Source organism: Quercus robur, chromosome 11 (assembly GCF_932294415.1).
Source record: "Quercus robur chromosome 11, dhQueRobu3.1, whole genome shotgun sequence".
In the NCBI taxonomy this organism is placed as follows: domain Eukaryota; kingdom Viridiplantae; phylum Streptophyta; class Magnoliopsida; order Fagales; family Fagaceae; genus Quercus; species Quercus robur.
In genome coordinates, this window is record NC_065544.1 from 3,913,568 (window position 1) to 3,931,754 (window position 18,187).

General features: G+C 33.4%; 1 protein-coding gene across 1 annotated transcript; it reads right to left on the minus strand.

The window, feature by feature from the left end:
• Positions 1-1,298: 1,298 nt before the first annotated feature.
• Positions 1,299-2,541, minus strand: LOC126706066 (elongation factor G, mitochondrial-like). Its single transcript, XM_050405327.1, has 4 exons — positions 2,490-2,541; positions 2,112-2,172; positions 1,559-1,668; positions 1,299-1,463 (listed from the first exon to the last, which is right to left on the minus strand). Exons 1-4 carry the CDS (start codon positions 2,508-2,510, stop codon positions 1,314-1,316), a joined length of 342 nt encoding a protein of 113 aa, XP_050261284.1. The 5' UTR covers positions 2,511-2,541; the 3' UTR covers positions 1,299-1,313.
• Positions 2,542-18,187: the final 15,646 nt, after the last annotated feature.

The following is an 18,187-nucleotide window of genomic DNA, read 5'->3' on the forward strand; positions in this document are numbered from 1 at the left end:
TGCCGCTATAGGTCGATTGCGGCGGTCGCGAAAAGCGCCGCTATAGATGTACCTTTTAGCGGCGGGTGAAGGTTTATTGCGACGGGCATAAAACCGCCGCAATATGTCTTCAGAATTCGTGGGACTGACTTTTAGCGGTGGGCATGACCCCGCCGCTATTGGTGTCTACCTTTAGCGGCGGGCAAAGAGCGCCGCTATAGACAATTGATCAGAACACCTAAATGTACTTTTAGCGGCGGGCACCCGCCGCTATATGTTTCAACCTTTAGCGGCGAGCGATAAGCGCCGCTATAGGTATTTATTTAAAACGTAAAATGTGAACCTTTAGCGGCACTTTTTGACCGCCGCTATAGATTTTTTTTTTTTTTTTTCCTAATGGGTTTTAAAACTGCCGTTTGCTGGTAAATAAATGGTTCACAAACCTGTTACAAAAGACCTGTAATAGTTTTAACTCTACTAACACAATACCACAAATGTAATTAATTAACAACACCACAAATGTCTTGAAACTAATATAATATTAACATAGAAATATATTATCAAATACATAACATTGTCTATAACCACCATCTTAAAATTAACAAAAAAAAGATGTGTTCATTTGAATAAAACAACCGCTGAAATTAATCTAATACTATAATCAAAATTCTAAAGTGTGAAATAAAATTCTAAAACGTTCTCAAAACAACATATCTTATATTGTTTTTAAAGATTATGAAATAAAATTCATTTTAACAAAAGGGAAATCCCTTGTGTAATTTGTAGCATATCCATGTCAAACTTGTAAGTTTACCCTCAACCTTTAGTCACGTAGAAAGCATCCTTACATAACAAGGTGCTTTGAGTTCCATATAATTCAAGCATAAGTTGGCCAACAATTTTTCTTTTTTTTTTTGATAAGTAACGAAAATTTTATTAAAAAAAACAAAACTAAGTATAGCGGTGGTGTACTCAGGGAGAAAGGCCAACAATTATGATGGAAAACAGAAGTCAAGACAGGTCTACATAATCTTACCTTGATATCTAATTATGAAATTAAATGCAAAATATCACAGAAGAGTAATAATCTAAAACTTTTGAAATGTCCTTGAGCACTTGGGCAACACACAACTGTGATTTAAAATTTTGGATACATAAAAACTGTTAATTTCTTTTACGCAGAAGAAAACAAATTGCAAGGCAGACAAACTTGCCAATACTATTTTCCAACTAGTATAGTGTAAATATATAAAGTCCTAAGATATTCATCTTGAAAGACATCTAGTCCCACATTACTAATCAAGCAAAGAAAAAATTTTAGGACTAAGTAATAGCTAAGGTTTCTGCACCAAGTCATGGTTATAAGTAACTTGACCAAAGTCTAGTTTTTCCCAATGGAGAACCAAATCTAACAATCTACAAGAAAACTTATACTTACACAAAGTAGGATCCTCTCTCTGAAAATGATTCAAAGCCTTTGAAAACTATCAAAAAAGAAAACAAGAAGATTTTCATGTAACATTGGACACTAACAAATACAACATGCACACATATAGGCACACTTAAACAAACCACCCACTTGTCCTCCTGAATCTTTTGAAACTGGTTGAACGGCTAAAGACATCATTGGCTTAGGGACATTCATAGAAGTCATTGTGGATTTAACTGACCCATCAGTAAATGTATATCCTAATCACACAAAAAATGCATAAGTTGAGAAAAAACAGAAAAGAAAAAGAAAAAAGCAACTAGAAAAAAAAAAAAAAAAAAAAAAAAAAAAAAAAAAAAAAGTCATAATCATCAGGTTTCAAAGCCTCATGCCCTCATCTCAAATATTAGCAGTCTAAGTAATTATACCCATTCTGAAAACCATTATTATTTTCATACATTTCAAGTCGGGGAAGGGAGACTCGAACCCTAGACATCTCAATTGAAAACTATAGGGAATGTCATTTTACTTAGAGGTCATGGGCTTGAATGTCCATTTTGATATTTTCCTCTCACTTTTAGAAACTTCAACTTGCACTAGCTCCTCACTTCTCACTTCGACCCCCATTCTATTCAGACAATTATGGAAAACAACACAGAAACATAAATTATTGTGTACACAAGTGCAAAGGGATAAGTGGGACCTGATGCACAATCCACACCAAATACAGCAACTATTTGCCCAGCATGTGCCTCTTGAATATCCTGTAGATATAAAAAAGAAAATCAACAACACAAACCCAAGAAGGAAGAAGAAAAAGAGTAAATTAGTTTGGATAGAAAACATATGACTTGAAACCCCAATCTATTAATTTAACACAAATATTATTTTGTTTTGAAAGATTAGAGTGCAACCTACCCCAACTTCACCCCTACCCCTTTACCACCTAAGCCACAGCATGGGGACAGGTAGAAGACATTGTAGAGATAGTTGGTTCGCAAAATTTGATTTCATGTATAAAAAAAATCTCAATCATATCATTAGAATTAATTACTAAGATGAATGTCAAAGCAAAACTAACCTCCATCTCATCAGAATGCATCCAAACCAAGCGAGGAATCTATACAAGGAAGATAATATATCCTTAACTATTAAATTTAATTTAGAAATTCAATTAGTATCAAAGTGCTGATAGCATGATAAAATGGGCATGCCGAAAAATTCATTAACAAAATATAACTATTTTTCAAAATTTAATGGATGTAATTGTCCAGATTATATCATTCATAAAAGCACAAGTGCATAACACACATACAACATGTCTTACCATATTGAACCATAATAACGAGCATTGCAATCAGATAAAAATAGAAGCTTGGTCACCTTGCAGTACATGTCTGAGTACTAACATTGCCACTACATGAATGAAATAATAAGATAGTTGGACTATCAAGAAAATGAAAATATACCTCAGATATGTCAACTGACCAAAGCACCCTTCCTCCAATTTAAAAGCTAACACCATAAGAGGCCCATCTGGAGTTCCAGACAATGTGACCTTTACGAGAATAAAATATATCAATTCCCCAGTCAGGTTATAAAACAGATGATTGTACAAAATATTTTTTAGATAAGAGATGAAAGTACAGAAGATTGAGAACAAAAATTTATTTTCATCAGCCCAATACCTTCTCTTCATTCTTACTTTGGCCAAAAGCATAGCTACTGACTTCAGTTGGACAGGGCAAATAACTAAGTACACCATCCAAAAGTGGTGTACTCCAATTATGAAAATTATACATATCAACGATACTTTTAACAGTTTATCGAAAAAAAGAAAAGAAAAAAAGAAACACATTGAACAGAAACCGTAAAAATAAAAACTCAATCAAATATATTACATTTACCTAAACATATTTACAAATAAAAATGCCTAAAACAAACAAGAATTAAGAAAGAAAGTCAGGAATAGAATAGAATAGAATACTTACAACAAATTCAAAAAAGCGTGGCATAAATCTAGATACTCCTCCAGTAATCTTTTTCCAATACCCTAAAATTCAAATCCCAAAAAAAAATAATAATAATAATCAAAAGCAAACCAAACCAGGAAATCTGAACCAGCACGAACAAGCTAAGAAATCAATTCGACAAACCACTTTTAAGCATATCAAAATCAATGCTAAAGCTTAAGCCAAAACCAATATCTGATAAAAGATAGTATTCTTGATAATACATGTTTGATAGACCAAAGAAAAATCTTGGCAAACAAAACTCAAACCAAAAACAACAAAGAACTTTACATCTACAAGTATCCTGAAATACACAAATATACTACTGAGAATTTGAAAATGAGGGAAGAGAGTATCAATAATTTTGAACAAGGAATACAATGAAAAAGCCATCAGCTATTGACAATTACAACCAATCATTGAGCTGACATCAAGAAATAAATATAAAGACTTAGCAAAAAGAAAAAGAAAGGTGAAGAAGAGGTAGAAGCTAATAAATGTAAAGACATAAACACAAACAATTAGCTTCGTTCACTCACCTCCTGCACAAACCATTTAAGAAGTTCACATTCAGCAATGCCTTCACCAGTTTGTGCTAACGGTATATCAACTATCCCACCCACTGGAAGATCTGCTACAAGTGTCGCGATCAGCGTCGTCGTTGAGCTTCAGCTCGCCGATGAGCTTCAACGGAGCTCAACGGTGACGCTTCAGCGTCGCGATCGGTGAGCTTCAGCGTCGCGAACCGGCGAGCTAAGCGTTGCGATCTCGACGCTTCAGCTCACCGATCGCAACGCTGAAGCGTCGCCGTTGACGCTCAACGGCGACGGTTCAGCGTCGCGATCGTCGTTGAGCGTCAGCTCACCGATCGCGCCGCCGAAGCGTCGCCGTTGAGCGTCAGATAGCCGATGACGCTCAACGGCGACGGTTCAGCGTCGCGTTCGTGACGGTTTAGCTCACCGATCGCGACGCCGAAGCGTCACCGTTGAGCATCAGGTCGCCAATGAAGCTCAACGGCGACGCTTTAGCTCGCCAAAGCGTCGCCGTTGAGCTTCATCAGCAACGGTTGGCTCAACGGAGCTCATCGGTGGTTTTCTTGTTTGGGTTTTTTGGTCCAGATGGTTTTTTTTTTTTTTTTTTTTTTTGACTGAACTGCTTGGGTTGAAATATATGAAGTGGCTGCTGGATGGGTATTGTATTCAAAAAACAATTATAAATTTTTCTTTATTTTAGACCTTATTTTAGATTTTTTTAATATATAAAAAAAGGACTCACTTTAAGTTTCAATACAAAGAAAAGTAAAAAGAAAGACTCACGTAAAAATAAAATAAAAAATAAAAAATTTAGAAATTCACATTGAAGATAATGTAATCTAACGGAAGATTTGTCAAAATTCACATTGAATTAAGAAATATAGGGTTGGGTTTAAGTTCCACTTGATGTAACTCTAAAAAAATTTACACAAACTAATAACTTATTGTTGAATTCATATTTTGAAAATCCAACCGTTGGATCATATTTTCTATTTGATTTTAACATGCATGCCAATTTTCATGCCAATCGGGTGTAATTTACCATTTGATCTTTAAACTCATCTTTTATGTGTTATTTTAAATTACAAAAACTTGAATTAAAACAATTGATTGATGACATGGCTATTAATCTTTGATCACCATGAAATTTTTTAAGCAACGGTAGATTTGTCAAAATTCACATCCAATTAAGAAATATAAGGTTGGGTTCAAGTTACACTTGACGTAACTCTAAAAAATGTTACACCAACCAATAACTTATTGTTGAATTCATATTTTGAAAATCCAACCGTTGGATCATATTTTCTATTTTTTTTTAACATGCATGCCAATTTTCATGCCAATCGGGTGTAATTTACCATTTGATCTTTAAACTCATCTTTTATGCGTTATTTTAAATTACAAAAACTTGAATTAAAACAATTGATTGATGACATGGCTATTAATCTTTGATCACCATGAAATTTTTTAAGCATGAAAAATATATGAAGATAATGTAATCCAACGGTAGATTTGTCAAAATTCACATCAAATTAAAAAATATAAGGTAGGGTTCAAGTTACACTTGACGTAATTCTAAAAAATGTTACACCAACCAATAACTTATTGTTGAATTCATATTTTGAAAATCCAACCGTTGGATCATATTTTCTATTTGTTTTTAACATGCATGCCAATTTTCATGCCAATCGGGTGTAATTTACCATTGATCTTTAAAATCATCTTTTATGTGTTATTTTAAATTACAAAAACTTGAATTAAAACAATTGATTGATGACATGGCTATTAATCTTTGATCACCATAAAATTTTTTAAGCATGAAAAATATATGAAGATAATGTAATCCAACGGAAGATTTGTCAAAATTCACATCAAATTAAGAAATATAAGGTTGGGTTTAAGTTACACTTGACGTAACTCTAAAAAAATGTTATACCAACCAATAACTTATTGTTGAATTCATATTTTGAAAATCCAACCGTTGGATCATATTTTCTATTTGTTTTTAACATGCATGCCAATTTTCATGCCAATCAGGTGTAATTTACCATTCGATCTTTAAACTCATCTTTTATGCGTTATTTTAAATTACAAAAACTTGAATTAAAACAATTGATTGATGACATGGCTATTAATCTTTGATCACCATGAAATTTTTTAAGCATGAAAAATATATGAAGATAATGTAATCCAACGGTAGATTTGTCAAAATTCACAACCAATTAAGAAATATGGGGTTGGGTTGAAGTTACACTTGATGTAACTCTAAAAAATGTCTCATGAGCCAATAACTTATTGTTGAATTCATATTTTGAAAATCCAACCGTTGGATCACATTTTCTATTTGCTCTTAACATGCATGTCAATTTTCTTGCCAGTCGGATGTAATTTACCCTTTCATCTTTAAACTCATCTTTCATGCCTTATTTTAAACTACGAAAACTTGAATTTACACAATTGATTGATGACATAGCTATTAATCTTTGATCACCGTGAAATTTTTTAAGCATGAAAAATATATGAAAATAATGTAATCCAACAGTGGATTTGTCAAAATTCACATCAAATTAAGAAATATAGGGTTGGGTTCAAGATACACTTGATGTAACTCTAAAAAATGTCACACGAACCAATAACTTATTGTTGAATTCATATTTTGAAAATCCAACCGTTGGATCACATTTTCTATTTGCTCTTAACATGCATGTCAATTTTCTTGCCAGTCGGACGTAATTTACCCTTTGATCTTCAAACTCATCTTTCATCCCTTATTTTAAACTACAAAAACTTGAATTTAAACAATTGATTGATGACATAGCTATTAATCTTTCATCACCGTAAAATTTTTTAAGCATGAAAAATATATGAAGATAATGTAATCCAACGGTAGATTTGTCAAAATTCAAATCAAATTAAGAAATATAGGGTTGGGTTCAAGTTACACTTGACGTAACTCTAAAAAATGTCACACCAACCAATAACTTATTGTTGTATTCATATTTTGAAAATCCAACCGTTGGATCACATTTTCTATTTGCTCTTAACATGCATGCCAATTTTCATGCCAATCGGGTGTAATTTACCATTTGATCTTTAAACTCATCTTTTATGCGTTATTTTAAATTACAAAAACTTGAATTAAAACAATTGATTGATGACATAGCTATTAATCTTTGATCACCATGAAATTTTTTAAGCAAGAAAAATATATGAAGGTAATGTAATCCAACGATAGATTTGTCAAAATTCACATCCAATTAAGAAATATGGGGCTGGGTTGAAGTTACACTTGATGTAACTCTAAAAAATGTCACATGAGCCAATAACTTATTGTTGAATTCATATTTTGAAAATCCAAACGTTGGATCACATTTTCTATTTGCTCTTAACATGCATGTCAATTTTCTTTCCAGTCGGATGTAATTTACCCTTTCATCTTTAAACTCATCTTTCATGTCTTATTTTAAACTACGAAAACTTGAATTTAAACAATTGATTGATGACATAGCTATTAATCTTTGATCACCGTGAAATTTTTTAAGCATGAAAAATATATGAAGATAATGTAATCCAACGGTAGATTTGTCAAAATTCACATCAAATTAAGAAATATAGGGTTGGGTTCAAGATACACTTGATGTAGCTCTAAAAAATGTCACACGAACCAATAACTTATTGTTGAATTCATATTTTGAAAATCCAACCGTTGGATCACATTTTCTATTTGCTCTTAACATGCATGTCAATTTTCTTGCCAGTCGGATGTAATTTACCCTTTCATCTTTAAACTCATCTTTCATGCCTTATTTTAAACTACGAAAACTTGAATTTAAACAATTGATTGATGACATCGCTATTAATCTTTCATCACCGTGAAATTTTTTAAGCATGAAAAATATATGAAGATAATGTAATCCAACGGTAGATTTGTCAAAATTCACATCAAATTAAGAAATATAAGGTCGGGTTCAAGTTACACTTGACGTAACTCTAAAAAATGTTACACCAACCAATAACTTATTGTTGAATTCATATTTTGAAAATCCAACCGTTGGATTATATTTTCTATTTGTTTTTAACATGAATGCTAATGTTCATGCCACTTGGGTGTAATTTACCATTTGATCTTTAAACTCATCTTTTATGTGTTATTTTAAATTGCAAAAACTTGAATTAAAACAATTGATTGATGACATGGCTATTAATCTTTGATCACCATAAAATTTTTTAAGCATGAAAAATATATGAAGATAATGTAATCCAACGGTAGATTTGTCAAAATTCACATCAAATTAAGAAATATAAGGTTGGGTTTAAGTTACACTTCACGTAACTCTAAAAGATGTTACACCAACCAATAACTTATTGTTGATTTCATATTTTGAACATCCAACCGTTGGATCATATTTTCTATTTGTTTTTAACATGCATGCCAATTTTCATGCCACTCAGGTGTAATTTACCATTTGATCTTTAAACTCATCTTTTATGCGTTATTTTAAATTACAAATACTTGAATTAAAACAATTGATTGATGACATGGCTATTAATCTTTGATCACCATGAAATTTTTTTAAGCATGAAAATATATGAAGATAATGTAATCCAACGGTAGATTTGTCAAAATTCACATCCAATTACGAAATATGGGGCTGGGTTGAAGTTACACTTGATGTAACTCTAAAAAATGTCACATGAGCCAATAACTTATTGTTGAATTCATATTTTGAAAATCCAAACGTTGGATCACATTTTCTATTTGCTCTTAACATGCATGTCAATTTTCTTGCCAGTCGGATATAATTTACCCTTTCATCTTTAAACTCATCTTTCATGCCTTATTTTAAACTACGAAAACTTGAATTTAAACAATTGATTGATGACATAGCTATTAATCTTTGATCACTGTGAAATCTTTTAAGCATGAAAAATATATGAAGATAATGTAATCCAACGGTAGATTTGTCAAAATTCAAATCAAATTAAGAAATATAGGGTTGGGTTCAAGTTACACTTGACGTAACTCTAAAAAATGTCACACGAACCAATAACTTATTGTTGAATTCATATTTTTAAAATCCAACCGTTTGATCACATTTTCTATTTGCTCTTAACATGCATGCCAATTTTCATGCCAATCGGGTGTAATTTACCATTTGATCTTTATAATTATCTTTTATGTGTTATTTTAAATTACAAAAACTTGAATTAAAACAATTGATTGATGACATGGCTATTAATCTTTGTTCACCATAAAATTTTTTAAGCATGAAAAATATATGAAGATAATGTAATCCAACGGTAGATTTGTGAAAATTCACATCAAATTAAGAAATATAAGGTTGGGTTTGAGTTACACTTGACGTAACTCTAAAAAATGTTACACCAACCAATAACTTATTGTTGAATTCATATTTTGAAAATCCAACCGTTGGATCATATTTTCTATTTGTTTTTAACATGCATGCCAATTTTCATGCCAATCAGGTGTAATTTACCATATGATCTTTAAACTCATCTTTTATACGTTATTTTAAATTACAAAAACTTGAATTAAAACAATTGATTGATGACATGGCTATTAATCTTTGATCACCATGAAATTTTTTAAGCATGAAAAATATATGAATATAATGTAATCCAACGGTCAATTTGTCAAAATTCACATCCAATTAAGAAATATGGGGTTGGGTTGAAGTTACACTTGATGTAACTCTACAAAATGTCACAGGAGCCAATAACTTATTGTTGAATTCATATTTTGAAAATCCAACCGTTGGATCACATTTTCTATTTGCTCTTAACATGCATGTCAATTTTCTTGCCAGTCGGATGTAATTTACCCTTTCATCTTTAAACTCATCTTTCATGCCTTATTTTAAACTACGAAAACTTGAATTTAAACAATTGATTGATGACATAGCTATTAATATTTGATCACCGTGAAATTTTTTGAGCATGAAAAATATATGAAGATAATGTAATCCAACGGTAGATTTGTCAAAATTCACATCAAATTAAGAAATATAGGGTTGGGTTCAAGATACACTTGATGTAACTCTAAAAAATGTCACACGAACCAATAACTTATTGTTGAATTCATATTTTGAAAATCCAACCGTTGGATCAAATTTTCTATTTGCTCTTAACATGCATGTCAATTTTCTTGCCAGTCGGATGTAATTTACCCTTTGATCTTTATACTCATCTTTCATGTCTTATTTTAAACTACGAAAACTTGAATTTAAACAATTGATTGATGACATAGTTATTAATCTTTGATCACCGTGAAATTTTTTAAGCATGAAAAATATATGAAGATAATGTAATCCAACGGTAGATTTGTCAAAATTCAAATCAAATTAAGAAATATAGGGTTGGGTCCAAGTTACACTTGACGTAACTCTAAAAAATGTCACACCAACCAATAACTTATTGTTGATTTCATATTTTGAAAATCTAACCGTTGGATCACATTTTCTATTTGCTCTTAACATGCATGCCAATTTTCATGCCAATCGGGTGTAATTTACCATTTGATCTTTAAACTCATCTTCTATGCGTTATTTTAAATTACAAAAACTTGAATTTAAACAATTGATTGATGAAATGACTAATAATCTTTGATCACCTTGAAATTTTGTATGCATGAAAAATATATGAAGATAATGTAATCTAACGGTACATTTGTCAAAATTCACATTGAATTAAGAAATATATCGTGGAGTTCTAGTTACACTTGATGTAACTCTGAAAAATGTTACACAAACTAATAACTTATTGTTGAATTTGAATTTTGAAAATCCAACCGTTAGATCACATTTTCTATATGTTCTTAACATGCATGCCAATTTTCATGCCAATCGGGTGTAATTTACTATTTGATCTTTAAATGGGAAGACGAAAAAATAGAGGGAAATTTAAATGTCTATGGCGGCAGTCCAACCCGCCGCAAAACAGGTCTATTGCGGTGGGTCATTCGCCCGCCGCTATAGTCTGCCGCAAAATACTTGAGCTATTGCGGTGGGTCATCAACCCGCCGCTGTAGTACGCTGCAAAATACTAGAGCTATTGCGGCAGGCATATGGAACGCCGCAATAAATCTCATATACAGCGGCGGGCCAAAAAAGCGCCGCAATAGGCGACATATAGTGGTAGTTTTTGCACCCGCCGCAATTGCTCAGTTTTCTTGTAGTGACACAAATGCTATATAAAGCTAGGAAAGATAAGTAAGTGATTGATATTCGACACACACAAATTGCTATATGGCCCCGAACCGGTGTCATTATCTACTTAGTGTTTCCTCTCATATAGGATATCAAGGTCGTCCATCGCACTAACGAGGAACATATTGACGAGCCAAAATTGCGTTTTATCAGTTTAGCGCCGTCTGTGTGGACGACAGGCTATCAATCAATAAGCTGTTGAATTCTCTATTGAATAAGTTCCTTACAACCGATGGACTCAACCACAACTACGCTGCTGGACCCGGGGGTGATGGCTTAACAAATCTAAGCACTAACTGCCAATGTGCAAGAATTGAAGAAACAAAATGAAGACTTAAAGGGGAGAGTGCATCCAGAGGGCACAAATACACCACAGTCATGATGTAATCGCAATGACAATGGCGACAAAGCCCATAGTCTAGGAAATAGCAAAAGAGAAACTTCTAAGCACACCGCACAGTCGACTCATGGCAACGATTAGATGATGAAAAACATGGGGAAGGAGTTAGATGAAGTCAAGAACGACATGAAGGGAAAGACAGTGATAAATCTTGATGGCATGATCAAGAGGACAGACTCACCCTTCACTGCCAGCATTTTGGAGTGCCCCTTCCCTCCCAAATTTCGTCTCCCACAACTAGAGGTTTATGATGCCACTAAGGATCCCCTAGATCACATAGGGTCATTCAAGACAATATTAAACCTCTAGCAGGCCCCAGACGAGGTAATTTGTAGATCATTCCCAGCAACCCTCAGAGGAGCAATAAGGGTGTGGTTTAGCAAGCTACCCGTGGTATCTATCGCGAACTTTGAGCAGCTGAATGACTCTTTTGTCCACCACTTCATTGGAGGCCTTGAGAGAGTATGTAAAACGCTTCAACAAAGCAGTGTTAAAAATTGACGAGGCAGACGATTAGGTGATAATGACGACCTTCCAAGCAGGGTTGAACAATCTTGACCTCGTCTTCTCTCTAGGAAAGACTTCGCCAACTACAATGACAGACCTCCTGTTCAAAGCCCAGAAGTACATGAATAGAAAGGATGCATTAACGGCAAATAGAATAGATGGCAAGTGAAAGATGGAAGAAATCGATGAGTTCCAACACAAAAAGAAGGAGAAGAAGGATCGTTCCTCTAGTCAAAAGAATGACAACGAAAATACACAGGCTCATACAAGATCGTCAAATATTCCAGAAGGAACTTGTTACCTCGAATCACTCAATGACAAACAGTTACCTCATCCATGGAATGTAGAGCACTTCAAGAGGTATTATCGCTAGTTAGATGACGTTTTCAATTTTCTTTCATTAAACTGTTTTCTAAGCAGGAATGAATAAGGGGGCATTTTACCCACATGAATAAATGTCGTTCTTTTGAAATATCTAAAAGTATTATTTACGATACAAAAGAAAAAAAATTCTAGAAGAAAGCCTGTCATTAAAGTCCAACATGTAAAACCAAGTTGACGATAAAAATCTCGATAAGAGTAAAATTGTCACATAAGGTTCAATTTGAACGAGTACGATCATAATGACGATCAAATTCTCAAAGTGAGAGTAAGTCATATGATTAAATTCGCATCGTTAAAAACCAACGAGTACAATCATAATGATGATCAAATTCTCAAAGTGATAAAAAGTTGTATGATTAAAGTCACAACTATAAAAACCGAAGGGCATAACTACTTCGGCGAAATTTTCAGAGAAGCAGGCAAGATCAACAAAACAAAAGCTCTACCTAATTATCAAGATTAGCAAGAAGCATGTGCTATAAATGGCATCCAAAGATAGGAGTCTTCATCAAAACAGGTGTAAACCGTCAATATTCCTACAGCCATCCAAAAGGTCAACGCAGGAATAAGGGGGCAACTGATGAGTAGTGTAAAATGGTCATCTATAAAGTGACTGTTATTACAAAGGATGATCGTCATTAGTAAGGATGATCGTAAGCACACATTCATACCTAGATATAAATTTCTTACTTAAATGACACAAGTGTAAGGGATGTACAACCTTTCCAGCCACCAGCTCACAGCTGTTACAGCCACCTCAAGCCAACCATTACGCAACTGTTACAAGACATTGAATGGGGAGGTTAAATGGCTATTAAATGAGTCATTTAAGCCTCTAGCTCAACTATAATGCCTAAAAAGATAAATGCACAAAGCATTTGACGGATAGCGATAAAATGCTCGTCCATATTGCAAACCGTCCAAGTTAATGACGAGTAAAAGTACGGACGAGTGTAAGTGCATTTAATGACCAAGTGATGAATGAGGCGGAGCCGTTGTCATTGTCCAATGATGTGCATTTAATGGCCGTTACGAACGTTAAAGGGCTGTGTTTAAATGGTCATTATTGAGCCATAAATCCTCCAGCTCAGGTACAACGTAAGAGAGGCTGACAGATTGGACATTTACTCACACAAAGGCTATATAAATTCAAGAGAGACAAGTAAGTGATTGATGTTGAACACACAAATTGCTCTACAGATTACAGATTTCTAAAGAGTTTAAGCTAATTTAAGTATCAAAGGGTCCTTGGCAAGCCCCAAACCAGTGTCATTAACTACTTAGTGTTTTCTCTCATATAGGATATCAAGGTCATCCATCGCACTGACGAGGAACATATTGATGAGGCAAAATCGCGTTTTATCAATTGCCATGCCAGCATTTGCACCTTCAATACTATCAAATCAATACAAGCACGTTGTTGACATATAATTGCCATGCGCATGATCGGACACCTCTGATTTTGAGCTTATATATGATCTGCGTTTCTTTCCTCACACCATGCGTTAACTTTTTTCAAGTAAAGATGGTTAATTTTCACCAATAAGATTAATAAAATTCAAATAAATGAATAAAATATTAAGAAAATAAATGTAAATCATTTGTTTGTTGTAAACAATTTTTGCTGTGAGCAATATGCAATTAAAGGAAAAAAAAATAAAAAAAAAGAAGGGGGGGGGGGGGGGGGGGAAGCACCATAAGATACAAAATTTAATATGGTATGATAAATTTTATGACTATACATTCTTTTTGAAAATTCAATAATTGAAAATGGCAAATTTGAACCTAGGAGATCTTTGTTGAGAACACCAAGAGGTGTTAGTTGAGCTACAAAACTCTTGGTTTCTATGACTATATTAACTAGCAACACAAATCAAAATCTACCATTAATAATATTGATTACAATACAAACTCTCACAAATATAAACTAAACCCTAATTCAGAAATACACCAAAAGTGCTCCACACTAACACACTAGACAAATTCTTGTCTTCTAATACTTCCACACGAATATATTTAGCCTTAAAAGAACTAGCAAACTACTATATATTAAAAAAAAAAAAATCATTTTGTTTTTTTCTAAGAGTTTTCTTCTCTTTAAAATCAAGAATACCTCGTGGGTCAAAAAAATCAAATCATTCATAGGACATTCCAACTCCTACTTCTTGATGGACAAAAAAAAAAAATCATTTTGTTTTTTTTTAAGAGTTTTCTTCTCTTTAAAATCAAGAATACCTCGTGGGTCAAAAAAATCAAATCATTCATAGGACATTCCAACTCCTACTTCTTGATGGACAATGAACACTATATTACCTCCTTGATAAGAGATAGACTTTCTTTCCACATTAAAAATACTTAAATTCCTAACTATGCCCAATTATGAATATGAGTTGATTTCCAACAAATTCCACAATGAATCAACTAAACAAAACTTCGTATTCTACCTCTCACAGACATATTTCAACCCAAAGCAAACTAATAAACTCTTATAAGAGTCTTCTCGTCACCCCATGTAGGTCACAACCTATATATTTAATTTCAAACTCTATTTAACTTATACTTCAATTCCTCTTAGACAAGGAATATTAAAGTATTTATTTGATAAGCAACAATTTTTCCTTCTACACAAAATTTGAATCAACTTCAAAAAATTTTATTATTGATATATGGTCAAGGTTCTTATTATAAATTGATCAACCATGTTATTTATTTATTCATTTATTGTTGAAAAGCTAATTTTTATTTATTTATTTTAGTTGGCATGTTTAAAAAACAATTTTGAAAGCAAGACTTAGTGAGCGTTTGGATTCAAATTATTCTCCTTTTTTTTTTTTTTTTTTTTTTTTTTTTTTTTTTTTTCTGAACCAGTGCCTCTTGGGACATGAACAGTGCATTTAGGCCAATGAACAAACCCGCGCCTCTACAATAACTTTTTTATTATTTTTTTTATTGTTTTCAGTTTTCAGTTTTCAGCAAAATAAGCAATATCCAAACGCACCCTTACACTCAACTCATCAGTTCAATAAAAATAATGACTTGAGTTTTTTTTTTTTTTTTTTTTTTTGAGAAACAAACACACATACAAGAGAGAAGGAAATGGGTTCTAACACAAAGACACACCATAACTCCACTTAAAAGTTATGGTAACTTTTAAGGGATGGTGGGGCAAGTTATACTACACACAACATACTCTCTTAAGCAATGTAGGGCAATTACCCTTTTTTTTTTTTTTTTTTTTTGTTATAAACAAACACACACACAAGGGAGAGGAAAAAGGGTTTTAACACAAATGCACACTACAATTCCACTCAAAAATCATGATAACTTTTAAGGGATGGTGGGCAAGTTATACTATACACAACACACTCTCTTAAGCAATGTGATACAATTACCAATTCTTTTTTTTTCTTTTCTTTTTTTTTTGAGAAACAAACACACACACACACGTACAGGAGAGAGGGAAATGGATTTTAACACAAAGGCATACCACAAGTCCACTCAAAAGTCATGATAACTAACCCAAGCAACTTGATTTGTTTATAGCTAAATAATATGAAGAAAAGGCATCTATGAGTTAAGAGTCTTAAAATTTCAATAGTATTTTGAGCATCTCCCCATGAATGAGTACGGCCCAAGGAAGTCGATTTCGTACCGTACCGGCTGGAATGGCCGGTATTTACCATTCCGGCACATACACTGGTACAAGAACACTGGTGTTTCATGCCGGTTCAAATATCGATCATATCAGATTCATTTTGGCCGTACCGGGTTGTATACTGGATTTCGGCCAAAAAATGAAAGTTGGCCAGTAACTAAAATTCAAACAAATAAAAAAATATATAAATGGAAAAGAAAATAAAAATAACCCACATATTGTTGTTGCCACTGATTTTCTAGCACTGGTCCCACTCTGCCGTCGTCCTTGTCTACTCTTCTTCTTCTTCTTGCACTTCTCTCGACTCGCGCTTCTTTTAAATGCATACTAAGACTTTCTTTTGTTTTTATAAAAAGCAAAGTATCTTTATTTCGTGTGGTGGTGTGGCGAGTGTGCCTTGACACTTACCCACGTGAACAAAGTACTAACATTTCAAAGTTACAACTTCCAAAGAGCTTTTTTTTTTTTTTTTTTAGAACTCAAGTTTCAAAAAAAATATAATGCAAAACTAATTAATTTTTTTATATACATGTGATCTGCCAGTGACTAAGGCTGTCCATGCGGCCCACCAACCTGCTCAACTCGGTCGACCCGCCTGCGTCTGACCCGCCGTCACCCAATCCGACAACTTCGGCTGTCGAACGTAGGTTCCGAACTCTCTAACTCGACCCCACGCGGGTCAGTTGTCGGTTTTTCGTTTCAAAATCCGTGACACCTGACCCAAACCGAAACCTTTATCCTTTCCGGTGAATTAATACAAATTTCAGACCAAATCCGGCGAAATCTCATCGAGATTCGTCGAGATCTCGCCGTTATCCGACGAAATCTAGGCCAGATCTGACCAGATTAGCCGGGTCGGTTTCGAGTCAAATTTCCATCCACTCAAATCATTTGGGTCAAGTCCAAGTTAGGCACAAACCCAACCAGACCTGACCCATGAACAATTACCAGTGACTATCAAATCTACATCATCATCGTCTTTTCTTTCTTTTCTTTTTTTTCTTTTTTTTTTTTGCTGAATTACATCATCATTATCAAAGTAGATTGCATATTATTTTAATTAACTAACATTTCAATTAGGGGTTAACATATTAAATGAGACATAGATTTATAATTTTAAATATTTTTAAGGAAATACATATTTTTTTACTATTGAACATATAAATATTTATATTTATTAATTTTTATATATAATTGTATCAAATTAACGGTAATCCCAAAATAGTACACTGGTGTCAAGCGGTATCAAAATATTTCATTTTCCTAACCAAACTGAAATAGCTTCCGATATGGTATTGACTCCCTTTGTAAGGCCACATGTACATGTCAATATCATCATATCAAGGTCCATATTTTCCGTATTTCTAAAAGGAAAGTGCTAAGTTTATTAATTTTACTTAAAATAGAAAAATAATTAAAACTTTATGATATAGAGAGATTATAAGACAATAAAAATAAAATTACTTACAAGTAAAAACAGGGGCAAAGGTATATACAAGCCTGGGGGCTATGACCCCCCCCCCCCCCCCAAACTTTTCAAGAAATGTTAATAAGAAAACTGTTAGGTTCTAAGTACTTAGGAACTTATGTATTATAACTCTAATGTGTAATGTTGGCAAACTATGATCAAAACAGGTTGTTTAGTCTTGTTTAGACTTGCTCAAAGTTGTGCCTTTTATGTAAAGTTGGAATTGAGCTGTTGCATAATTAAGTGTGCATTTCGGCCTGGCTCGATTGATCGAATCTTGGGCAGAATGCGTTTTTCTGCAGAATTTCAACTCAACCCTAGCTCATTAAAACGTTTAAGGTTTTATGTTTTACCCTAGGTATATAAGGCAAACCCTAACCATGTTTTAGAGGTTGCTCATATTGCTGTTTGTGTGAATCTCGTGAGATCTGTGAGGAGCTTTCCTTTACACAAGCTTAGGACTATCAAGGAGGAGATTTCTTTAAGAACTTGATGATCATTCAGTTGCTGTCATAAGTGCTTAAAGATACACAAGCAAGAGTGCTTGTACTTGCTGTAGAATCCAAGAAAGAAGAAGTTCGTGGTCTCGGAGCT